At 42.9% G+C, this 14,740-nt stretch overlaps 1 protein-coding gene across 1 annotated transcript in view; it reads left to right on the top strand.

Moving 5' to 3' along the window:
* The first annotated feature begins 1,756 nt into the window (after positions 1-1,756).
* KIF13A (kinesin family member 13A) overlaps positions 1,757-14,740 on the top strand; it is a 216,781-nt gene continuing 203,797 nt past the window's right edge. The window contains 2 exon segments of the mRNA XM_082415147.1: positions 1,757-2,009; positions 2,282-2,372. Coding sequence (XP_082271273.1) covers positions 1,955-2,009; positions 2,282-2,372 — 146 coding nt within the window. The 5' untranslated portion in view covers positions 1,757-1,954.

The following is a 14,740-nucleotide window of genomic DNA, read 5'->3' as shown; positions in this document are numbered from 1 at the left end:
ACTCCTTACTCCCAATGCGGGGGGCTGGGGTTCGATCCCGGGTCAGTGAACTAGATCCCACGTGCATGCTGCAACGAAGAGTTTGCACGCCACAACTAAGCAGCCCACCTGCCACAACTAAGACACAGCGAAACCAAAAAACAAACAAAAAACAGTGGAAACTATTTAACCAGCAACACCAAGTTAATCATGGCCCTCTCACCTGAAGACCTATTCTTATCTGTGTTTGGTGTGTTACGGGCAATCGTCCTCCCAGACCCTCTCCCGTCAGCTGCAACCCTCAATTCTCACATCCCAGTGGTTGCTAAGTCATTTCACTCTTATCTCCACAGTAAGTCCTGCCTCTGCTCTTAGTGTTCCATCTGCACTACCACTGGCTTTGCTCTAGCCATCATCACCTCTTATCTAGATGATATTCTTTTAAGAGTCAGTCCTAGGAATTCCCTGGCGGTCCAGTGGTTAGGACTCCCCACTTTCACTGCCGAGGGCAAGTGCGCTGCGAAGCCAAAAACAAACCAAACCAACCAAACAAAAAAACACCCCAAAGAGGCAGTCCTGGGCTCCAAGACCAAAGCCTTCATTCAGTTCCTATTGCCTGTGGAATAAAGTTGAAATTTCTTAGGTATTCAAGGCTTTCATGATATGACAGAGAAGGTGATGGTGTCAAGCCCATACTTGGCACCTGTTGGAGACAGAATTAAACCTCATAGCACCTGCCAGCAGTCTAGTCATACCTGACTCGGTGCTGTTTTTCCCGCCACAGAGTGTGTCTGTAGCACAGGATACATGACTTCATTCATGTTTTTGTGTGTCCTCCACAGCGCTTTGCACACAGTTGGCCCCCAATACAACTTCCAGTGACCTTGTGAATGACTGAATTTCTACACTTAAGCAAATTGGAAAGATTTCCCCAGATCTAAACTCGGGATTTTAGACTTGGGTACGCTTCAACATGCCCGGCTCCCAGTAAGCGCCCAAGAAGCACTTGTTGAACCGCATAGAAGAAATCAGATTCCCCCGGTTCCGCCCTGGCAGCGAGGTGGGCCTTTGGCAGGACGACGGAATCCACGGCCATTAAATTCTTATGTAAGAGTGAATGACCCTCCAGCCCACTTGACAGCTCTCCCGCAAGAAAAGCGCACGGGCAGGGGAAGGAAGCGAGAGCAGTCTTTGCAAACACACACTCTTTCGGTGGCAGAGGCACAGATTGATTTCTAGCCTCGGTTCACCACACGCATCTGAAAATGCAGCTGCGCGCTCCGTGCGGTGCCGGGTGGGCGGAGGGGGCGGCGTGCCGGCATTTCGGTTGAGGCGTATTTCATTCCGTGGGTAAGGCCTGCCCACCCGGCACGCCCAAGAGCTCTGGGGCTGCGGTGACAGCGGCCCCACAAGGTGACTCGAGTTCAAGGCGGTGCCCGTGGGGTCCCCGCCGGCGCGGGTGCAGGCCGAGCCCGGGGAAACCGGGCGCCCCGCCCCGGACTGCAGCGGCCCCCAGCGCCGCACCGCTCGCCGTCCCCTCCGGGTTCCGCTGGGTGCCGCGCGCCGCCGGGCCGGGCCTCCCCGAGGCGCGGGGGCGCGGGCGCGGCGAGGCGCGGAAGATGGCGGCGCGGCCGGGCCCGGGGCGGCGGCGAGGGGCCGCGGCGCTCTGCGGTCGGCTGGGCCGGCGCGGCTAGAGCGGCGCCTGGGCCCGGGCGGCGCGGCCTCCTCCCCGCCCGCCGCCGCCGCCGCCGCCGCCGCGCCCCGCCCCGCGCGCCCGCCCGCGCGCCCGCCCCTCCCCGGGCCGCGGCCGTGCCCCGCGTCGCGCTCCCCCGGGATGGCCCGCGCGCCTCGGCGCTGCCTTACGGAGCACACGGCGGAGCAGCGGCGGCGGCGGCCGCGCTCGGGGGGCGCGCGGCTGCGGCGGCGGCGGCGCCGCGCGTGAAGGGCCGCCTGGGGCCGAGCGGGCGCCGCCAACATGTCGGATACCAAGGTAAAAGTTGCCGTCCGGGTCCGGCCCCTGAACCGACGAGGTGAGGAGCTTTCCGCTCGTTTTCGTTTGTGGTCGGGATGAGGGCGGGGGCAACTTTGGAAACTGCGGGGCCGCGGGGCTGGGGCGGCGGGAGCGGAGCCGGATCCGGAGCGCCGGGGCGGAGGCGGCGCCCGCACCGGCCGCGGGGACCCGGTGCGCCGGCTCCCGGCTCCGATCGCGGCCGCCTCCCGGGGAGTCCCGCGCGGCGCGCAGAGGCGGACTGCGGGCACGGATGCTCGGCTTGGCAACGTTCGTTTTCCCTTTTGCTTTCAGAACTGGAACTGAACACCAAGTGCGTGGTGGAGATGGAAGGGAATCAAACGGTCCTGCACCCTCCTCCTTCTAACACCAAGCAGGGAGAAAGGTAAAGCGGGTGCCGAGAGGGCGGGCAGGAGGGTGCAGCCCCGCCGCCTCCTGCAAGTTTGAGCCAGGAAAATGGGAGTGCTCTTGCCTATTGTTAGGAGGACGGCTTCAAGTTTGTCGCACGCTCCTGTCTGAAGCTGTTGCAAGTCCAAGTTCCTCTCTCTCTTCCCTCTGCCCCCCTCCCCCTTGTCCCCTCCCATCTAGAGCGGCATCAGGCAGGGCACCCTGGCCTGAACCAGGACCAGTCCGCTGTGTCCCCGGCCGGCTTCGAGGCACCCGGAGGGGGCCGGATGGGACCCTAGAGATGATTAGTCCAATAGCCACATTTTACAGATGAGAAAACTGAGGCCTGAGGCGAGCAAGTGACCACCGCAAGGCCTGGTTCGTGGAACCCAGTGCCCCTGGTTGTTTCCACCACTGCACTGTTTGCTTTATTTGGCAGAATTGTTAAGGAACTTTGTATGTAAAATGGGAGGTGGGAGGGAACATCCCCCCACAATAAAGCAGAACAGTTTTGTACGATGCAGGCTCAGGCCTGGACCATTTAAGATCTGTTTTTTTGTTGGTGCTGGGTTGAGATAATGCCTGAATGTAATGCGCGAATTTCGATTTTCAAGGAAACAAAAGTAGTGCCCGGAGCTGTGTAGACACTGGGGGGATGTTTAAAAGGGGCTGCATTTACTAGATGGCAACATTTGCATTTGAAAAGTGGTAACTGTTGGATCCTTATTAATTCTGCTCTATTCCACGCAACAGTATGGGAAAATGCCCTAAAATAATTTGAATATTTGGCATTTTTTTGGTAAGCCCCTGAGAAGAAAACGGTTGGAATTCATTTAGTGTAGCAATGCAGTAGCTTGTAAAAATAGGAAAGAGAAACCAGGGAGATTTGACAAAATTAATTCCTCTCTGACGCGAGTTTGTGTTTCTAAAAGTCACCTGTTGATTGATGTGTTACAATTTAGTGATTTTGTTGTTGTTGTTGTTGTTCTTCAGAGATTTTTTTCACTGAAGAGAGACTCTGAAGGTAGGGTTTGTTACTTTATTGCTAAAGGAAGCAACTGCCTTCATTCTATAATCATGTGGTGTTCAGGCATAGTTTTACTAAATTTGGGGGAAGAAATTATCAGGAGGTAAGTTTGGGGAGTCTTTGCTTTTTGTGCTGAGGCTAGAAATTTTTATCCAATGTGCAAACATTCTGCTTCCTGTAGCAGATTGTTACGGTGATTGTAAATAGCTAAGTTGCATTGAAAATACGTTAAATACTTTTCAGTAATGGATGTATCCTTGAATAATGTTTTTAGATACATTTTAGATATTTATAGGATTTTTAGATACATTTATAGCAATGTAGTTGTATATTTCTTGGTGATAGTAAGTAAACTCATTGAGTAAATTAAGATATTTACAGATTAAATTAGTCACCCACATCACCAACATTTCCCTCCCCCCTGCCCCCCAAACTGAATATTGTTTGAGAAAAAAATTCTGCTGGGTCAGAGTCTTCAAAGTAGTCTAGGAAACAGGTAGAATGTTAACTCCTTTTATGTAGCTGTGGCTTCTGTTTCCCTTGCTGGTTTGACACCTGCTCCTTGTCACTCTTAACCATCAGGAGTGTTACTGTTAGCTACTATTTAATGAAATGAAGCTTTGTCATTTGTGGGCAGACACAGATTTAGTGTGGTGGAATTTGGATTACAACTGTAGACAGTTGGTTGGAACTGCTAAATAATCAATTGATCATTTTTAGGGCCACCACTGTGGTTACTAATCAGCATCTTTTAAGTAATGATTTGAAGGGTGACTTGGGGATTTATCCATCTGCTTGCTTCTTGGAATAGCCCCTTATCTGGAACTATAATAATAGCACTGAAACATGGGTGTTCTCTTGTTCTGACCTCCTGACAGATATGATTCTTTGAGTGGTGGATGGGCCCTTTCTGTGGGATTCTGCCTGGGTACCTGTCATTCAGTTTACAGACAACTGGGAGGAGTGAACACAGCAGTGCTGCTTGCAGGTTAGGATTACTGTCTTTGCAAGGAGGGAGACACCAAATGCATTTTGATTTTCACTATGCAGCTTGGTTTTATGTTTCTCCAGTGGGTCTTCCCTTAAAGCAACAGTGCATTTAAAAATAGAAACAGTTCCTCCCTTGGGTTCTGGGTTGATTAATTGCAACGATGCTTCGTGTTACGTTTCCAATTCATTTCTATCATTTGTTTTGGATAGAGCTCAGAGCAAGGCAAGACTATTATTTTTCTTACCTATAAGTCCAAGGTTTGAAGTGTAAGAAGTTTTAAATTAATATTGGCAAACCTGTGTCAAATTGAAAATCACTTTTTTTTCTGAATATTGCAAGAAATTACAAATGTATTAACCATGGTTGGAATTTTAAGTTACTGGGTGAAAGCTTCCACTCCTACCAGTAAAAACAAGAGTGCATTGGTTTCCAGGAAAAGAAACAGATAGGCTTAGCTTTCGTAATTTTCCCCCTTTATGGAATCAAAGCCAAAACTACGTGTTAAGGTCTAAAAGATCACAGGTCTTCTGAGGTTAAAGATGTTTGTTTTGGTTCTGAAATTCTAAGATTATAATACACGACAGAGGTCCAGGTTAATAGTTGATGTGTTTATCAATCACCATTCTGAAACATTAAGACATATATGAATGTATTTCTTAAAATACCATTGCATTACCATGCAGGAGACATTTATGAAGTTCAGATCATGCAGGTACCATGCTTAGCTCAGGGGATCCAAAGATCACTACGGACCCATTGCCTGTGCCAGAGACTCTCACCTTTGAGAGACGTGGGAAAACAGGGGAAAAAATAATTAAAATATAATGTGGTGGATTATGTAGATTACACTTTTCCCACTATATATACCGTATCATTTGGAAATTACCTGTTTGCTCTTCTGTCTCCTCTCCTCTCCTTGAGGCTCTGAGATCTGGGAAGGCAGGTACCTTGTCCTACTGACTTTTGTGTCCCATGCTTCCAAACAGCATCTGGCACATAGCAGGCCCTCAGCAAATGTCTGCAGTGTGATGGTTTGCAGTGTGATGGGAGTGCTGAGGAGGGGCTGTGGATGTGACCCGGGGTCCTGGCATCCTGCAAAGACAGGTGGCATTTGTGCCTGTCACGTGGGTGCTAAGAGTACAGGTTCACTTTTTCAAGATCGGGAGAAAGTCTTTTGTCAAAGTGAAAGCATACCTGCCTCAAATTACTTCTGGGTGATTGTGTGTGCGTGCGTGCAAGATGTGGAATAGGGTGTGGAAGCCAGGCAGTTCATGAAGGGGGAATAGAATGAGAACCCCTAATTTGCCAAAATAGGTAATAGTTTTAAAATCAAAGTATAACCAGATGTACAGTGCAAAGCCTTCCTCTCACCCTGGCTGTCATCCCTCCTCTTCCCATCCCCTCACCTCTCCAAAAAAAGGTAACCACAGTCATTAACTTCTCATGCATATTTTCAAATACACACACACACATTATATATATATATATTTTTTCCCACAAATATCTTTTCTATAATTAAATACCAGTATATTGACTCCTTCATTTTTTTTTGTTTGTTTGTTTGTTTTTTTATACTGCAGGTTCTTATTAGGCATCAATTTTATACACATCAGTGTATACATGTCAATCCCAATCGCCCAATTCAGCACACCACCATCCCCACCTCACCGCAGTTTTCCCCCCTTGGTGTCCATATGTCCATTCTCTACATCTGTGTCTCAACTTCTGCCCTGCAAACTGGCTCATCTGTACCATTTTTCTAGGTTCCACATACATGCATTAATATATGATATTTGTTTTTCTCTTTCTGACTTACTTCACTCTGTATGACAGTCTCTAGATCCATCCACGTCTCAACAAATGACTCAATTTCGTTCCTTTTTATGGCTGAGTAATATTCCATTGTATATATGTACCACAACTTCTTTATCCATTCATCTGTTGATGGGCATTTAGGTTGCTTCCATGACCTGGCTATTGTAAATAGTGCTGCAATGAACATTCGGGTGCATGTGTCTTTTTGAATTACGGTTTTCTCTGGGTATATGCCCAGTAGTGGGATTGCTGGGTCATATGGTAATTCTATTTTTAGTTTTTTAAGGAACCTCCATATTGTTCTCCATAGTGGCTGTATCAATTTACATTCCCACCAACAGTGCAAGAGGGTTCCCTTTTCTCCACACCCTCTCCAGCATTTGTTGTTTGTAGATTTTCTGATGATGCCCATTCTAACAGGAGTGAGGTGATACCTCATTGTAGTTTTTTTTTTTTTTAAAATAAACAAATTTATTTATTTATTTATTTATTTATTTATTTATTTATTTATTTATGGCTGCGTTGGGTCTTCGTTGCTGTGCGCAGGCTTTCTCTAGTTGTGGTGAGCGGAGGCTACTCTTTGTTGCGGTGCGCGGGCTTCTCATTGCGGTGGCTTCTCTTGTTGGGAGCACGGGCTCTAGGCATGCAGGCTCAGTAGTTGTGGCGCACGGGCTTAGCGGCTCCGCAGCACGTGGGATCTTCCCGGACCAGGGCTCGAACCTGTGTCCCCTGCACTGGCAGGCGGATTCTTAACCACTGCACCACCAGGGAAGTCCCTCATTGTAGTTTTGATTTGCATTTCTCTAATAATTAGTGATGTTGAGCATCTTTTCATGTGCTTCGTGGCCGTCTGTATGTCTTCTTTGGAGAAATGTCTATTTAGGTCTTCTGCCCATTTTTGGATTGGGGTGTTTGTTTCTTTGATATTGAGCTGAATGAGCTGTTTATATATTTTGGAGATTAATCCTTTGTCCGTTGATTCATTTGCAAATATTTTCTCCCATTATGAGGGTTGTGTTTTCGTCTTGTTTATGGTTTCCTTTGCTGTGCAAAAGCTTTGAAGTTTCATTAGGTCCCATTTGTTTATTTTTGTTTTTATTTCCATTACTCTAGGAGGTGGAGACTCCTTCATTTTTTATTTTAATTTTTTTAGTATCCAGTATGGGTGGTAGTAGTGGTTTTAAAAATATACATACCCATGTGTATATGAATCTGATCTTTATAACTTTTAAGAAGTGAAGCTTTATCATGAAAGTATAATGGAACTTGCTTTCTGCAGAGATTTTTGTTCTTACTTTAAATCATTTTTAAGTAAGTGAATTGTAGGGTAAGCATCCAAAGCAATGTGCATATATCAATATAACCTAGCTAAGTTAAAAGAAAAATTGGACTAAATTTAGGGTTTTAGTAAAAGAGCATCAAAGTTTTAACTTGCCCAATTTTTCCATACTGCAAGGTGGGCAGTGTAGCTTTTAAAGTATATGAGGGTGGGTCAGTGGAAGAAAGCTACATCTTGGTCGACTGCATCTATACTTTCTAGTGTATGCATTATATGTTGCAAGTGTTTGATTGTTTATTCCACCAGGCTGGCTTCCGCTGCTATTCCAAAGTCTTCTAGGATGGTCCCTTCTGCTCAAGTATATCCGTAGACCGGAAATTTAAAAATTAGTTAAAATCATATAAAATGAAAAAGATCCATCACCTAAGAAGCAGTAATATTCCACATTATCTGATTGACTTTGAGTTTTATTGTGTTTTCTGTGTTGTTACTCTTCTCTCTGGTTCAAATATTACAAAGTTGATTGTAAGAAAGCAGAGTATTTAGATTTCAATAATATAGGAGTGAGCATTCTTCATGCATGATATCAGTGGCATTTTAAAGAGTGTTATAATGGAATATTTTCATTAGCTGTCAACATTTTCCATTTCTTCGTTTTACAATAAAGATAGATTGTCATCTCTCTTTAAAAAACAGGACTAAAAGTAATTATAATGCTGTGTAGATAGTGATTTAAAAATTATTTTGTTCACAGTTGAACATTTTACATTATGCACTGTTGTGTGTACACATATGAAGGTTCATGAAAAAATTTACTATGTGCAATGTCTCTGTTATTTAATACCACCTTTTTTTTTTAAAGGAAACTTTATTTTTATTTATTTATTTTTGGCTGCGTTGGGTCTTCGTTGCTGCACGGGCTTTCCCTAGTTGTGGCGAGCAGGGGCTACTCTTCATTGCACCGTATGGGCTTCTCATTGCGGTGGCTTTTCTCATTGTGGAGCACTGGCTCGTGGCACGCAGTCTTCAGTAATTGTGGCTCGAGGGCTCTAGAGCGCAGGCTCAGTAGTTGTGGCACACGGGCTTAGTTGCTCCGCGGCATGTGGGATCTTCCTGGACCATGGCTCAAACCTGTGTCCCCTGCATTGGCAGGAGGATTCTTAACCACTGCGCCACCAGGGAAGCCCTACCTGCTTCTGTTTTAATTCATTTTAGAAATGATGGTTGTGACTTACAGAATTAATTTCACAACCCGCTAAATGGTCACAAGTTTATAATTTGAAAAATACAAGTTTAGTGGCTAAGAGGTTGGGTTCTGCATACATATATTTGTATATATATTTTAAAATCAGTGTAATAGTTTGAAGTGTGAAGTGGTTTTATAATTTTTAAAGGCTGTGGTTTAAAAAGAAGAATCCTCTTCATTTTTAGTCCCAGAAGCAGCCACATATAGTGATTTTAGCTTATTCTTTTGGAATTTCCCTCCATATTTCTGAGTAACATGCTGGTAGTGCTAGTTTTTAATTCGTTCTCTCTGTTCTCTTTCTGTGCCTTATTCTCACCCCATCCCCGAATTTTCCCCATCCCCCATTTTCCCAATATAGTTATATAATGTATCAATATTTAGTGTTTCCATTATTTAAATGACTGTATAGAACATTATTTACAGTTGAGCCATGTATTCTTCCATGATTTCTCCTATCATACAAAACTTTTTGTTTTCCCTGGAGTTAATAATTGTTTTTATTTTTTCCCTTTCTCTCTAATTTGCTTCTTTTTTACGTACTTACCCTTAATTCAACATTTAAATTATCTGTCCCTTGCCCACATCTCCTTTCAAGACATTCGGATATATCAAGTGCTCTCTTGATTTCATCTTCTTAGAGACATTTCTCCTTGACCCTTCCAGCATGTTCCTTTATGAACTGGTAACCTTCTCTGCCTGATGTAGCTGTCATCCTGGGGCTTCCTGTCACATCATTCTGAGAATTCCTTTTATTTCTCTTCTGTGTGGAATCTGTTTTTCTGTTTCCTTTTTCTTTCTTGGTTTGCTGCCTCAATTTTGTAGAGCATATCCTTTGATAGCTTCCTGAGAAAGAATGTTTGGGAAGTAAGGGTTTTTGAAACCATGAAAATATCTTCATTCCACCCACTTGCCTCGTTAATAGTTTGGATGGGTATCAAATTCTATTTTGAAGATATTGTTGCTTTAATGTCTTCTAGCTTCCAGTGTTTCTCTTGAGAAGTCCAAAGCTATTTGGATTTCTAATCCTTTTGACGTGACCTAGATTTTCCCTTTCTGGAATCCTATAGAATATTTTCTTCCCCATTTTTGTGAAATCACAATGGTGGGCGTTTTGGACCTGGAAACTTGCATCCTTCAGTTCTGAAAAAAAACTTATTGAATTAATTCATTAGCAAACACTTTTTTAAATTTACTCAGTTCTTTTCTGGAACACTTATTTGGACATGGGGTTTCCTGAACTGGTCCTCTAATTACTTTATTTTTCCTTTCTACTTTTTAATCTCTTGTTTTTATTCAACCTTCTGGGAGATTTCATCCACTTTATCTTTCAAGCTTATGTTTAATTTTTATCATATTTTTAATTTCCAAGAACTCTTTCAGTCTTTTTTTTTTTTTTTTTAAATAGCATCCTATGCTTGTTTTCTGGTTGTGGTATTTTCTGTGTCTTTCTGAGGACACTAATGATAGTTTCCTCTATATAGTCGGTCTTTTTTTTTTTTTTTTAGTGCATAGTTTTGTTGGTGTTGGTGTCTGTCTTTTATGTTAAATCTCAAATGTATAGATTTTGGGCTTTCTCTAGGACAAGGACTATATATGATTTATCTTTGTGTTCTTAGGGCCTAGATTCAAGAATGCCCAGCACACAGAAAGCATTTTGTAAATTCTCTTTGTTGTTTTAAAAAAAATTATTATTATTAAACGGTTCTGTCAACTCCCTTTTCTTTTTAGCTTCCAACAATAGAAATAAAAATGCTTTTCTTTTTCTTAAGAGCACGTGTAAATGCTAGAATTAAAGGTAGTAGCTGCCTTATACAACTCTTAGCTACCCACATTAATGAAGATAATCAGTGTAATCAGTATAAAAGCTGGAAAAATTGGAAAAATCCTGTTTTTGTATCACTATTGCAAAAATTTTAGTTAGGAGATTTTTTTTTTTTTTTTTGGTCATCATTAATTTTAAAATATATATGCTTGTTGGGCTGGGGAAATTTTTCAAAATGATACCAAACTGGCCAGTTTATCATCCTACCACTTGGCTTCTTCTGGCAAAATCTAGTTAGAGATAAGTGGATAACTTGGATTGTTTCCAATTTTCAATAAAATTACACATGCTGTGCACTCATATTTTAAAGAAATTTATAGGCCTTCCCTGGTGGCACAGTGGTTAAGAATCTGCCTGCCAGTGTAGGGGACACGGGTTCAAGCCCTGGTCTGGGAAGATCCCACATGCTGTGGAGCAACTAAGCCCATGTGCCACAACTACTGAGCCTGCACTCTAGAGCCTGCGAGCCACAGCTACTGAGCCCACGCACCACAACTACTGAAGCCCGCACGCCTGGAACCTGTGCTCCACAACAAGAGAAGCCACCGCAATGAGAAGCTCGTGCACCGCAGCAAAGAGTAGGCCCTGCTCACCGCAACTAGAGAAAGCCCGCGTGCAGCAACGAAGACCCAACACAGACAAAAATAAAAAAAAAAAAAAAGAAATTTATAAGAAAAAGTCTTCCACAGATAGTAAGCTTTCTGAAGACATCAAGGTCTCTCAGTTATTCAACCACAGTTACCCTTTCTCAAATCTTCCCTGGAGCTATTTAGAGTTTAAAGGACTTTGGAGAACATTACTGGCAAATGAAACGGAGAAACCAACAAGACATACAGAAACGCTCAGAAAGAGAACTTTGTACCTTTACAACATAGGAAATGAAGTTTACTAACAACACAGCTGTCAATAAAAGGAGTATGCTAAAATTCACATTAAAACAATCAAGAGTTGATTTATATGGGATTCAAGAGCTATCTTTTCAAAGATTACTCTACACAATATTTCTGGGAATTTAGATTTGCAAATATAAGAAGACAATATGAGAAATTCTTCCTTGGAAATTAGTTTATTTGGCATTTTACCACCCAACAACTATGTGGAAACTAAATAAGCATGGGAAAAATGTCAAGTTTTCACATCTCTAAAATTTTATTGTAAAAATGGGTAATTCTTATATTTGATTGTAAGATCTAAGGTTAAAAAAAGAAAAGTAGAGAGGAGAAATTCTTGTAGACTCTCAGAATTAGGAGGACAACCTGTCCAAGCCGCATCATTTGCTTGAATGCAGTCTTGATTTCATTTTACTACGAGATGAACAATTCAGTGAATCATTGATGAAGCAGTAGAACTGTTTTACCAAATCATTCTTGAAATGAACTTTTCACGTCAAAGCACAATTGTATCTTTTAAAAAGATTGCTTCCTTAGATACTCTAAAATGTTTTATAAGAAGCATGGCAGAAATTTAAAAGTGGGGGTGGGGGCAGGGGGAAGGTGTCATTGTCTGGGCAAACCTAACAAATCCATTATTCTTATTTTTCCCCTTTCTTCATTTTGTCCTTGTCCATATAATATAAATATTTGTAATTACAATTTTGTGTTTTGCTTTTCTCGCATTTATATTTTGTCATGCAACATAGTTTTCATAATTATAATTTTAATGAGTAGTTTGTTGAATTTCATAATTTTAAACCATATTTCTATATTTCTGGGCCTGAAAGTTGTTCCTCTTAATGATTGTAAATAACTGAGAGCATCTTCAAGGAACTTTTTAAGAATCCTTTGCTAATTGCAAGGCATTTCTTCCGAAGCAAGCTTGCTACCACAAAAATACATCTTTGAAATTGTATGATAACATGAACTATTCCCTTATATTAAAATGGAGTTAAAAGTTGATAATTTTCAGATGTAAGTATGAGCTAGGTCATGGAAAAAATGATTTTGTGTGGACAGGAACAACCCAGGGGTTCTCACACTGAAGAGTGCATCAGGGGACTTCCCTGGTGGTCCAGTGGTTAAGAATCTGCATTCCAATGAAGGGGATGCGGGTTCAATCCCTGGTCAGGGAACTAAGATCTCACATGGCATGGGGCAACTAAGCTCACATGCCACAACTACTGAGCCCTCCCACCGCAACTACTGAGCCCGTGTGCCACAACTAGAGAAAAAGGCCGCATGCCACAATGAAGAGCCCATGTGCTGCAACTAAGATCCGATGCAGCCAAATAAATAAATATCAAAAAAAGAAAAAAACAGTCCCCCCAAAAGGTTCTGATCCAGTAGCTTGGCTTGAGAATTTGCATTTCTAACAAGTTCCCAGGGGACGCTGATGCTGTTAGCTGTGGACCAAGCTTTGAGAATCACTGCTTTAGACCAGGACTGTCCAATAGAATTTTCTGTGATGATGGAAATGTTCTACACATCTGCTCTCCAATATGGTAACCACTGGCCATGCATGATTACTGAGCACTTGAAATGTGGCTAGTGCAACCAAAGAACTGAATTTTAAATTTTATTTCATTTTCATTAGTTTAAATTTAAACTGCAGGTGGCTACTGTATTGGACAGTAGGGGTCTGGACATGGTTCTAAACCTTGGTTGCACATTAGAATCACCTGGGGGGCTTTAAAAATCGATGCCTGGGTCTACTCCCAGAGTTTCTGGCTTAATTGGGCTGTAGTGCACCTTAGGCACTGGGATTTTTAAATGCTTTCCAGATGTCCCAGTTAACGATTGTTGTTTAACAAATCATCCCTAAAGTTAGTGGTCTGAAACCACCATTTTTTAATGCCCCTGGATTCTGTGGGTCAGGAATTTGGACAAAGTAGATATGACTTGTCTCTGCTCCTCAGCGTCTGGTGTCTCATCTTGAAGACTAGAAGTCTGAGGGTGTAGTCATCGGAGGGCTTGACCGGGTTGAACGTCGGAGGTGGTTAACGCACATGGTTGGTAGTTGATTCTCATGTGTAGTGAAGGTTGACAAACACTGATCTAGTTTAATAAACCAGGTTTTAAAGCCCAGTTTCACAGCTTGTCCTTTGGTTTATTTTACCATTCTGATTGTGATCATGTATGCAAATTCTCATAACCATTAACATTCTCAAAACTAAAGTCTGAAAGCCTCATAAAATCAACCTAAATATTTACCTTATTTAGGCGACTTATGGAACTTTAATAGGGTCTTCGTATTATTATGAAAGTTAAGCCTCACAAAGTTAAATAAATTCTCTCCCATTTGAGAAAAAAAGCCTCCTATTCTCTAGCCAGGTGTATTTAATCAAAATACCTCTTCTTATTTGTTTTTACTTAAATTGTGGCAGAGGGGGAAGGAATTACCTCGATTATCTAGATGCAGGGTACTTGCCTATCCTTCAGCTGACTGCTCCACCTGACTTCTTGGGAAGCACGGGTTTCTCAGCTTTCTAATGGCCTGTGGACCACAATTCCCTGCTTCAGGCCCTGGAACTATGTGGCAGTCCCAACCTCAGCTCCTGTACCATCGCAGAGCCCTAGGGACCCCATCTGTGTGGAGGCTCAGGAGGGTGTGATGACTGGATGGGAAGTCTGGATGCTGCAGGGTCCTGCCACTAACGTGGTCTGTATCCTTGAGCTAGCCATTAACACTTCATCTGTCAAACTGCGGGCTAAACCAGGTAACCGGTAAGGTTTTTTAAGCTCCAAAATTTAGATTTATCTCAACTATACTTACATGTAGAGTTGAATCAAATAGAGTAATAGGTAACATTTACAGGGGCTGAAATGGGTTGGGTTGTAATTTACTTCTTGTCAGAGTGTTAGGAAAACCGGGGAGGAAGGGTCACTGTTCTTGGGAGGCTCTGTTAGCTTGCAGTAGCTGATGCGAGAATTGAAGGTGTCAAGTGAAATAAGACAGCCACTAGCTCCAGATAGCTGAAGCCATTATCAGCTAGCCGGGGAGCCTGGGTTCCTTACACATTCTGCATGCCTCCTGTCTCAGCTAGGACAGCAGCTTTTATACGTGCCTACAGGGCATTATAAATCTTCTGATTTGGTCCTTTCAATTAGTTTTTATCGTGTACAGTTGTGTTCTTTTGGGGAACCAGTGATTTTTTAAGCTGTTCTTGCAGGCATACAGCTGTTTTATGCGATAAGTCTGTATGTATGGGGGTGGAGAAATGACATTTCCAGAGCTGTTAGCCTAAAACTTC

Source organism: Balaenoptera physalus (genome assembly GCF_965194825.1).
Source record: "Balaenoptera physalus genome assembly, chromosome: 11".
NCBI lineage: Eukaryota > Metazoa > Chordata > Mammalia > Artiodactyla > Balaenopteridae > Balaenoptera > Balaenoptera physalus.
Note: the sequence above shows the minus strand (reverse complement) of the source record. Positions and strands in the feature narration are given on the sequence as shown.